This window comes from Cervus canadensis, chromosome 18 (genome assembly GCF_019320065.1).
Source record: "Cervus canadensis isolate Bull #8, Minnesota chromosome 18, ASM1932006v1, whole genome shotgun sequence".
Lineage (NCBI taxonomy): Eukaryota > Metazoa > Chordata > Mammalia > Artiodactyla > Cervidae > Cervus > Cervus canadensis.
The window spans coordinates 21,963,772-21,975,380 of NC_057403.1; the positions used below are offsets into that span (position 1 = coordinate 21,963,772).

Sequence of the window (11,609 nt, forward strand, 5' to 3'; positions counted from 1 at the left end):
CCAAATTCTTTCTTGCACAGGATCTCATTGTTATTAAAAAAAAAAATCCCCCTGGGGCAAAACAGGAAGAGGCGGGCAAGTGGTTACAAAGTCCCGGGGAGAGGCAAGGGAGGCAGGTGGTCTGAACAGCCTGCCACCTGGCTGGCCTTCTTGAATTAAAGTCCTGTTGGCAGTCAGATCCTCCTGCTCAGGTATGTCATTATTTTCTGTTCTGCAGGAAGGATTGGGCAGCCGCCTCCTGGTTTCAGATCCCCAGCTGCCACCCAAGGCAACCTGCACAGGGCTGGAGCCTTGGAGACACGGCACCATAACAATGACATCAATAATAAGAACAATAATACTCGTGACAGCTGCCACTTAGGGAGCTTCACTCAGTACTGGCTGTTCTTTCGAGTGCTTCCATGCATGAAATCAATCCTCTCAAGAGTCCTCTAAAGTAGGTGATGTTCTCTTTACCTTTATTAATACACTGAGATGGTTCTTCATCCTCAGATAGGGAGAAGTGAACTCGTTGGTGGCACATTATTGTTCATGATCGGTACAAGCCTCTACTTTTGTTTTCCTTCTTTATTTCCTTTCGCCCTCACTTCCTTCTGCTGCTACCTTTATTATAGTGTATCTTTTGCTAGTGTTTCTGTCACTCCATATCCTCTATGATCACTTTTATTATTGTGTATCCTTGCTAGTGCGGGCTTCCCCCCATGGCTCAATGGTAAAGAATCTGCCTGCCAATGCGAAGACACAGCAGCCATGGGTTCGATCCCTGGGTCAGGAAGATTTCCTGGAAAAGGAAATAGCAACCCACTCCAATTCTTGCCTGGGAAATTCCATGGACACAGGAGCCTCTGGCTACAGTCCATGGGGTCACAAAGCGTCGGACACGACTGAGTGACTGAACAACAATCACGATTTGCAGTTAGTTAGTTTGTGTTGTTTATTTCCTGTGAAACCGCCGAGGGCAGAGTTTATGGCTGGTTGCTTATCCGATACACAGTTTGAAACCAAAACTCCTGGCCTTTCCCTGAAAAACTGTTCCTTCAGCTTCCTCCCGTTTTAGTAAACGGCGGCTCCATCCTGCTGCTTGCTCCGGCCAGAGTCTTGGAGTCATCCTTGACCCTCCTCTTTTTTTTTTAATGTTGAACATTAAAAATATTTTATTTTATGTTGGAGTATAGTTGATTTACAATGTTGAGATAGTTTCTGGGGTACAGCAAAGTGATTCAGTTAAACATATACATAGATCCATTCTTTTTCAGATTCTTTTCCCATATAGGTCATTACAGACTACTGAGTGGACTTCCCTGTGCTATACAGTAGGTCCTTGTTGATTATCTACTTTATATAGAGTAGTGTGTTTACGTCAATCCCAAGCTCCTAATTTATCCCTCCAGCCCCCTCGATCCTCCTCTTTTTCTCACATTCTCTGGCTGAAATCAACAGACACTGTAACAATCCCTTCAAACAGATCTAATATCTGACCTCTGAACTCCTCCGAGGATATCATTCTGGTCCAAGCACCATCACCTCTCACCTGGGCCATCGCAGTCATTCCACACCAACCTTTGCACCTTCTTCTCTAATCTAATACACCAGGCAGGCTCCTGCCTCATGGTCTTTGCTTTTGTTATACTTTCCACTTAGGCATTTAACCACTGCACTTGAGGGTCATAGACAAAGATGTAACAGCACGGGGTACTGAACAAGAATTGTGGGTAACAGAACAGAAGATCTGGTGGACAGTAGCTGCCAGGAGACTGAATCAGTCGATCCTCAAGGAAATCAACCCTGCATATTCACCAGAAGGACTGATGCTGAAGCTGAAGCTCCAGGACTCTGGCCACCTGATGCGAAGAGCCCGATTCATTGGAAAAGACCCTGATGTTGGGAAAGATTGAAGGCAAGAGGAGAAGGGGGCAGGCAGAGGATGAGATGGTTGGATAGCATCACTGACTCAATGGACATGAATCTAAGCAAATTCTGGGAGACAGTGAAGGACAGAGGAATCTAGTGTGCTGCGGTCCATGGGGTCATAAAGAGTCGGACATGACTTAGCAAGTGAACAACAACACCAGCAAAAGAGCATGGAGGCCGCTTGGAGCAGTCAACCCCAGCACCCTAGAGTTTAGAGCGCTGTTGATTTTGAATGGGCATGGGCGTTCAGAGACAGGGAATACTGGCAGAAATGGAATGTAGGTAGGAATGGGACAATTGGGGAGACCCAGAAATGTCTCCAGAATTTCCCCAGGTTCGTTTGAATGAATGAACCAGCATGTGGCTCCAATGTTAGCTGTGACGAATCAGAGGTGCACATAATATTGTCAGGGCAGAAGATGCTGCAGACAAGAGAATATAGGAAGAAATGTCTTGGGAGTCTAGAACCCTCTTAAGTACAAAACATAGAAGGATCTATAATATTGGCAGTGAATAAATACTTGAAGGGGTATAGGATGTTGTCAAGGAAGTTCCGTTCATAGAACATGGATGAGATTGTTGGATGAGATCACATGGATGAGATCACAGAATATCGTTGAGATGGGCAGACAGAGGCATTCAAGTGTTCCACAGATTGCACATTCAGACGATGATCTAGGTTTATGTTGAAACAGTTGGGAGATCCGGCACGTTGTCTTCATTTGCACGTCCAGGGGACTGGGATGTTTCAGTGATGCAACGTCTGAGAGAGCGTGATGCTGAAAATGACTGAATGCTTCTGAAACATGCAGTGTCAGCTGGGATCAGAAGTTTGGAGAACATGGGTTGCTAGTGCAAGTGGAACACTTTGGGAGGGACAGAGAAGAGCTGGGCAAACCGAGTCAGGCAGCAGGAAAGCCAGCCCGACTTTTATTGCAGGCCCTTCGTCCATTCCTGCTGCCGAGCTTTCCGTTTCCGGATTGTTTCTTGGATCCATGGAACATACTGAGAAACTCGGGTGTAGACACCAGGCCGGTTGGGCTGCCCACATGGGAAGTCTCCCCAGGAGATGATGCCATGAAGTGTTCCGTTACAGACCAGGGGACCCCCGGAGTCACCCTAAGTGGGAGAGAGAGAGAGGCAGGGTGTCCTAAACCAAGGCAGAGACACACACAGAGGCAGAGATAGAGGGAGACAGGGATACGGAGAGAGGGTGAGAGAGAGAAACAGAGATAAGTGGACAAACACAGACAGACAGACAGACATTTCTGTGTCTCTCCCTGGTTTTCTGTTCTTCAGTTCCATTAAAACGGTGGTGGCTTACCTCACACCCCTGTTCTTGGTTCTCAGGCCCAAATCTCACCTTCTACCCTGCTCCACCTCTCAACCCTGCTTCGGCTTTATGGTTCCTTGGAATTATCTTACTATTGAGTTAATCCAGCCGTATTCCTGGTAGGGTATGCAATACACCCGAAATGCCTCTTCTCCCTCTGGGCCCAGGGCAGACTTTACTGATTGATAAGGCTCATATTACTAGTTCATTATCATACCCTTTCCCATGAAACCAAAACTCAATCTTAAGAAGCCCCCCTCTCTTGGGCATAGGGTTAATTTTTTTTATTTTGTTTTGCCTCTGTAGTACCCATTTCTCCTTATTTTGATGACAGCCTCCTGATTTTTTCATTTGGAGAATGCCTTCTTTCCTACTCCCAATCCATACAACTTGTCCATGCCTCTGTCTGCCCCCACAGCTAGTCACACGACTCAGACTTGGCCCATCAGAGAACCCCACAGCTCTGGCCCAGGACACAATACAGCTGACCCTTGGATGGCACAAGGGTTAAGGGCACGGACTCTGTGCACAGTAAAACTCCCCCTATAACTTGTAATTAGCCCACTATTCCTTGGTGTCTGAGGTTCTGCACCTGCAGATTCAATCAGCCTTGAATTGTGTATTTGCTGTAGTGCTTACTATTGCAATAAACTCCATGTATAAGTGAACCCATGCAATCCCAACCCGTGTTGTTCAATGGTCAGATATCCTATGTCAGCCTAGTGAGAGAATCATGCTCAGTGTTTATGTACACAGCTGGAAAAGAGATCAAAGATGGTTCCTTACAGGGTAAGATTTAAGACCAAAGCTGCTGGGGCCAACATGCTATGGCATGGGGAAAGTTTAACTGAGAATGAAACCAAAACAGAAGAGTTGAATGTTAAAGAGAGATAGACTCTTAAACATCATGTGGGCACCTGGATCCACCCATGCCTGAAACAAGACATCCTGGACTTCTCAGTCACAAAAGCCAGGGTTTTGCTTAAGCTGGTTTGTGCTAGGTTTCCGTCACTCTCAACCAAAGGAGTCCCAACATTGATATATCTCAATACAGGGATATGGGTAGCCACTGTCAAAGCCCAAGCTTAAGATGAATTCTGTTTGCCAGCCATGGGTACCCTCTTTTTATCCTGACCCCCTTGTGGCTCAGCTGGTAAAGAATCTGCCTGCAATGTGGGAGACCTGGGTTCGATCCCTGGGTTGGGAAGATCTCCTGGAGAAGGGAAAGGCTACCCACTCCAGTATTCTGGCCTGGAGAATTCCGTAGACTGTATAGTCCATGGGGTCGCAAAGAGTCGGACACGACTGAGTGACTTTCACTCACACTCACTCACTCTATGCTAAGAGACAGCTCACCTTGCAAAGACTGGTTTGCCCAAGGCTGGAAGCAAATCCTTCCCCCCAAGCATCTGTCCCCACCTGCTGGCTTGTGGCAACCCACCACCCCCTTGGCCTCACCTCACAAGAGTCATTGCCACCCTCTTTTGTGCCGGCACAGAGCATGTTGGGTGTGATCTTCCCCGGGTAGACTTGACGACACTCCTCATCTGAGCGAAGCTCGATGTTGGCACATTGGAGGGTTTGGGGGTAACTCACTGAGAAGGAGAGAGAGGAAGGTCTAAGGATGTCTGTTCTGGACAGGTTATAGGGTGGAATCTGGATGGGCAGCAAGTTTGTAGAGAATAACGATGGGAAGACAAAAATGGGAGAAGAGATGGGATATGTATTTGGGTAAAGTGATGGAAGACAGAAATGTGGAGAGAAGGTGGGGGAGAGCTGGAAGAAAGGATGAGAAGTAGAAAGATGGAGAGGAGTGGTACAGGGGTAAATAAATATATCTCCGTAAGAGATATAAGTGGGGAGGTAGTGGGAAGGTGGTGGGAGAGACAGGAAGGCAGAGGTGCTGACAGAGAACTGGAGATGGGAAAAAGACAAGGAAGAGGAGAGACGGAAAGAGAGGCGGGAGAGCGGGAGAGAGAGGCCGGAAGAGGGCTGGGGCACACTGGGAAAGAAGAGACGGAAACGAGGCTAGGGGAGAGCCAGGGACGCTGAGGAGTGCAGAAGGCTCTTGCTGCTGTGGAGCTCAACTTACAGTCATATACATATGTATTTATATCCAACAGATGTATTTATTCATACTTCATTATACTTAATAACCAATATATTAAATTTAGTTTCTAAATTATAAATGATACATATATTTTTAAATACATATTTATGCATAATATACGCTATTTGTATACAATGTATTTAAATAAATATATCATTTATAGCTTAGGAAATAAATCTAATTTCTATAATTTACATATTTATATACAGATGTTTTACTATGTATATCCATATAAATATAATATGTACATATACTATATATTATATACTTTTATATACTTATAAGTTTATATATATTTATATAAAGGAAACAATTTTATATATGGTATATAACATATGTAATTATAGCTCTGTATTCATAAATTTATGCATATTTCTATAAAGGAAATATAACTGATCATTTACATGATATGACATATTATATATAGCTATATATATTCATACATTTAGATTTATGTATTCTTTATAAATATGGACTATAAATATAACTATATATACTTATACATTTATATTTATACATACTTTATAAATATAACTTTACATATATTTAAGTATTCTTTATATAGAATATAAATATAACCTTATATATACAATTATATTTACATATTCTTTATAAATATAGAATATAAATATAACTTGATATATATTCACACATTTGCATATTCTTTATAAATATACATTTATGTTTATATATATTTATATATGCTACTTTTATATATTCTGTAAAGGATATATAAAACTATACATTATATGTAACATTATATAACTTCATATTTATACTTTTACGTATTTACACTTCTATATTTACATGAAGGATGGATATACCTTTCTATATCACTATGTGGTTCATGACTCATCCCACGTCTAGTAAACCTAGTTCTGTCTGTAAAGACCCCTGCTCCAACCGGCCCTCCCGTCTCGCCCGCGTCTCCCTGGCCGCCGTGCGGGCGCGTACCCTGGGGGCTGGTGGTGGTACCCCAGCCAGACACGCGGCAGCAGGTGCCGGGCGGCAGGCAGCGCTGCCGGGAAAGCGGCAGGGTCTGGATGTGCCTGGTGAGCTGCACGGCGGACTTCAGCTCCAGAAGCATGATGTCGTGGTCATGGTTCAGGTGGGTGGGGCTGCTCTGGTACCGAGGGTGGGGGATAGCTCGGGCCACCTCCCTCACCTGCTCGCCAGCCTCCACGCGTGCCAGGACGTGCTTGCCCAGGTACACTCTGTACCCTCTGCGGGTGCAAGAAGCAGGTGGTCAGAGGGGTCCAGGAGCTTGTCTCCAGTCACGTCCCCAGTCTCACCCTTCCCCGGCCCGCGGCCTTATTTCCAAAGATGTCTGCTTCCACACCCTCGACTCCAGTTCCCTCCAAAGCCTCTGCTGGGATCCCCTTTCCACACCCCCACATCTCCACCAAGCCTCGAGCTTACCCCATGCCCATCACAACCCAACTCCAACCTCATCCTCAAATTCAGCTCTGCCCACGCACCACCCCACTCACAGTCTCACCCCACCCCTTGCTCCCCCGGGCCCCACATACTCCTTTAGACAGTGTGCTGCGGTGAGGACCCATCTGGGGTGCACCAGGACTCCCCCGCAGAGCAGCCGCCCTTGCACCTGTAGGGCTGCCTGCCAGGGCTGAGAGTGGGGGATACAGGTGTAGCCACCAGGAAGGAAACCGTTGGTCCCATTGGTGCCGTTGAGAATCTTGGGGTGCTCCCGAGAGATGCCTGGTGGAGGGGAGAACATGTTAGAGAATTGGGGCTCACAGGGAAAGGAGGCTGGGTGTTATGGTTCTTGGGCTTGGGGAGCGAGTCAAAATTTTGCTCTGGGTGGCCAGGAGCTGATGATTCATTTGTCCGTCTCTGGGAGTTGCCATTTTCTATGTAGTGGAGATGAGCCAGGGCGAAGAGGTTGATGTCCCTTTTTTCAAGAAGCGCCAAACCCTCCACTGGAGGTTAAAAGAAGGGTTTGGGGAATGAGGAAGCTTCTGATACATAAGCAGAAGCCTGACTTCTTCCCACCTGAATTTTCTCTCTTGGTCCACCATAGAGATGATTTCCAGGAGTAGAGGTGAGCCTACCCTACCTATCTCCTTAAGCAGTATCCATCCATCCATTCCTCCATCCTTTCTAAACACTTTTACTGAGTGCCTTCATGGCCTTAAATACCATTCATAACCTTTGTGAAGGGAACTCTCCTGGTGGCCCAGATGGTAAAGAATCTGCCTGCAATGCAGGAGACCCAGGTTGGAAGCACAGCAGTCCACACAGAGACAATGAAGGTCTAACCCTGGGGCTTCCCTGGTCGTCCAGCTGTTAAGAATCCACGTGTCAACACAGGGGACACAGGTTCGATCCCCGGTCCCGGAAGATCCCACATGCTGAGGGGTAACTAAGCCTGTGCATTGCAACCACTGAAGCCCGCATGCTCTAGAGTCCCTGCAACAAGAGCAGCCACCACATGGAGAAGGCTGAGCACCACAAGGAAACATAGCCGCTGCTCGCCACTGCTGGGGAAAGCCCCAGTGCACCAACCAAGACCCGGTGCAGTCAAAACAAGTACAATAAGCTAAGAAATTAAAAAAAAAAAAAAAGACGTCTAATCCTGAATGTGCCACTTCCTGGCTGGGTACAAGTCTCAGCTTTCTCTCCTGTAAAGGAGGGGAAGTTATAGATCGTATCTCGTCAGACAGTCGTAGGTTCCATAAGATCCTACATTCAAGACACACACAGGACCTGTTGTGGAGCAAGCACTCAGGAAGCGGGGAGTGCTATTAATTGCACCCTCAGAAACTGAGTCATCATCACTTCTCTTTCAAACCTGATTTTGCCAGGAGAAAGTTTTCATGATGGTGCTCATAGCCTTTTAACATCTCTCTTGTCTTGCTGAGCTCACCTTTTCAAACCAGGAGGAAGCGGAAGGTTGCCTTCAGCTGGCAACCCCCAAATTAAGTAGAATCAGCTGCCTTTCCTATTATGGGGGAGGTCAGAAAGGGAAATTGCCTATCATTGAGGGGGGTCAAAAAGGTAAACTGCCTATCCATCAACAGGCAATTCAATAAATATTATAATCGAAAACAATATTGGTCCAATTCAATAAATACTATTTTTGTTCATTGTGCGGAACTGATTTTTTTTCCATTGTTGTCCTTCAGTCTCTAGGCCCCGTCTGACTCTTTGTGACCCCATGGACTGCAGCACGCCAGGCTTCCCTGTCTTTCACTATCTCCCGGAGTTTGCTCAGATTCGTGTTCACTGAGTCAGCGATGCCATCCAAACATCTCATCTTCTGTTGCCCTTTTCCTTTACCTTCATTTATAGCAAAAGATGCTGTTTTCCACTTAGAATAGTGATAGTAACTTCAAATATGCTCTAAGAAAAAAAAAGTTGTCTCTATGAAGACCATTAGGTTGAAAATAGTAAAGATGGTTTGTGCTAAGTCCCTTTAGTCGTGTCCAACTCTTTTGCGACCCCGTGGACGGTAGCTCGACAGGCTCCTGTGTCCATGGGATTCTCTAGGCAAGCATCCTGGCAGGGGTTGCCATTCTCTGCTCCAGAGATGGTTTGCCAGAGCATAAAGTCCAGGGTGTGGAGGCCAGGGCGGGCGACATGGATTAAGGTCCTGACTCAGGCACTGCTGGTGACTTTGGGGCAGGACCCTGCTGTCTGAGCGTCTTGGGCTTTTCAGCTGTGAAACTGGAGTAATCATAGTGCACCTACCTCACCAGGCTGCTAAGGGCTCCGTAAGACCTGCCTGCGGAGCTCCTAGCTCTGGGGCGTGGCACCCAGGAGGGGATACGGGAGTCCTAGGAGTGTCACCCCAAGAGAGAAGCTACCCTGCCTTCAGCCCAAGAGTGGTGATGGGTGCCTGAAAAGCCCCCTTCTTTGGGTCCCAGCTCAGGCATCAAGTCCTTTGGGGGCCCCGGTTCTGGGCCAGGAACTGCCATTACATCTCTGGGCTTCCAGGTTGGCTCCTTGAAGCCATCACCTTGCATCACAGTTCTAACCAACCATTAGGGGAACTGTCTGAATGGCAAGCATCCCCGCTAGGCTCTGGGTGCTGAGCACAGGAACTGTGTCTATGTGTACCGCACCCAGCACAGTGCCTGCTGCTCGGCTGTCTGTTGAATGAAGGGATGAATGCGGTTTCTTCACTCAAATGTGAGGAAGAGGAATCTCTGGGGACCAGCTCTTCATGGAACCAAGGTTGGCGGTCTCCTCCCTGGTGACTTAGATAGGAAAGAATCTGCCTGTCCATTAGAAGATGCAGGAGACGTCGGTTAGATCCCTGGGTCAGGAAGGTCCCCTGGAGAAGGGAATGGTAACCCACTCCAGTATTCTTGCCTGGAGAAATCCCATGGACAGAGGAGCCTGGCAGGCTACAGTCCATGAGGTTGCAGAGAGTTGGACATGACTGAGCGAATAACATTGTAATGATTATCAAGGGCTAAAGAACAATCTAGAAGGTTCTGGAAGGGCCTGAGACTACACAGAATACTACCAATAAAGCAGTTTGTGTGTGTTTGTGCACTCACACCCATGCTCACTCACTCATCCCACCATGACCCCAGGGACTGTAGCCCGCCAGGCCGCTCTGTCCATGAGGATTCTCCAGGCAAGAACACTGGAGTGGGTTGCCATGCCCTTCTCCAGGGGATCTTCCCCACCAAGGGATGGACCCCCTGTGTCTCCTGCATTGGCAGGTGAAGGAATTCTTTACCACGAGGGCCACCCGGAAGCCAATAAAGCAGTAATAACGACTAACTTCCCAGTCCCTTCTATCTTCCAATATTCGCAGCCACCCTTTGTGGTAATGTTTCCATGTTACAGATCAAAGAAAGAAGCTAAGTTACTGGCTCAGTGAGGCAGCGTCGGGATTTGCATCCCTGTCTTTCTCTTCTAACTCTTGAACTTGGGAAGGTCTTGGGGGTGGACTTTCCGGTACAGAGTAGGACAGTCAGTAAGAGGGCTGGTGTGCAAGGTCTGGAAGCCTTAACAATAGGGCAAGCCCATCTGAACCGGGATACCCCAGGGAGAGGTCTGGGGTGGGTGGGGAGCATGGACTGACCCCAGCTGGGTCACCAGGTCACGCAGGGACACGCGGGAAGCACGCCCTAGGGACCCGCCTCCCCGCAGGGGGCTGGGGGCGGAGCCTGCGGCTCCCCGCCCCTCCCACCTCCTACCTCTGTTTGCAGCGGCCACCCCGCCTCCGCCCCCGCGCATTGCATTCTTACCTCCTGACCAGGCCACTGACAGGAAAGAGATCGCGGCGGCCAGGGGCCACATGGTGACTTTGTGGTGGGGGGCAGGGAGGGCGGGGCCTGAGAAGTTGAAAGTGGGTAAGAGCGGGCCAGAACCCCCCCATCTCTGGATACTCCCTACCCTCTGGATACTCCCTGCCCGCTCTGCTCTGCGGGCTTCCCAGTCTTGAGTGTCCTCTCCTTTACTCTGAAAACCTTGACCCTGGAATCTGCACCGATCCCCCCATCTCCCAGTTCCATTCTTGGTGTGTGTGTGGAGGGATGGGGGTGGGGGTCCCGCTAAGGCGATGGGAGGGGCAGCTTGCACATCCCTCCCCGGGGCTGCAGCTCTCTCGCTGCCCTTCACCCTGGGTGGCCTGTCCCTCCACCCCAGCCCTCCAGCCAGCTGGGTCCTTGGTGCACTCTCCTGCCCCTCTCTACCCTCTGCAGGCGCCTTCTGCCCTCTCCGATGCCTGGTCTAAAACTGAGCATCTTATCTTTCCGCTGCTTCACCTCTCAAACCTCTGCAGATTTCTGTCTGGAACCTTGCCTCTGGCCTCTGTCTCCCCCTGCCTGACTCAGCTGTCTCCCGCTCTCTCCGACCCTCCTCCCTCCCAGTGCTCCTGCCCCTGCCTTAGGCGGACCCTACCTGGGTCGGCCCCGGGTGACTTCTGCTGCCAGCTGCCTCCAACTTCAGCCTCGACCCATGGCTTTTAACCCCTGAATTCCCTCCCCCAGCGCCTTCAGCGTTTCCCTGTTGCTGGCCTTCCCTTCTCCACCCCCAATGGCTCAGCAGTCTGTCGCCGGCACCCCCAGCCTGGGCTTGGCCCTTCTCAGCGGGGCGGAGCTCCCAGGACAAGCTAGGACCCAGATCTGGTTCCGCCCAAGTTGAACCCACTGTGAACTTTCAGGCAGCAGGACCCATCTGCGAGGGAAGGGAAGAGCCCAGTTCCTCCCCCAGGTCCACCTTAAATCCCCCGGGGGTCCTCTCTAACATCAACCCATTTTTCCATCCCACTTTCTT

The 11,609-nt window shown here is 48.8% G+C and overlaps 1 protein-coding gene across 1 annotated transcript; it reads right to left on the bottom strand.

Annotated features, from left to right (window-relative positions):
• Positions 1 to 1,946: 1,946 nt before the first annotated feature.
• Positions 1,947 to 11,353, bottom strand: KLK13 (kallikrein related peptidase 13). Its single transcript, XM_043436334.1, has 6 exons — positions 11,235 to 11,353; positions 10,580 to 10,666; positions 6,884 to 7,073; positions 6,309 to 6,577; positions 4,703 to 4,839; positions 1,947 to 3,030 (listed from the first exon to the last, which is right to left on the bottom strand). Exons 2-6 carry the CDS (start codon positions 10,629 to 10,631, stop codon positions 2,842 to 2,844), a joined length of 837 nt encoding a protein of 278 aa, XP_043292269.1. The 5' UTR covers positions 10,632 to 10,666; positions 11,235 to 11,353; the 3' UTR covers positions 1,947 to 2,841.
• Between the last annotated feature and the right edge of the window lie 256 nt (positions 11,354 to 11,609).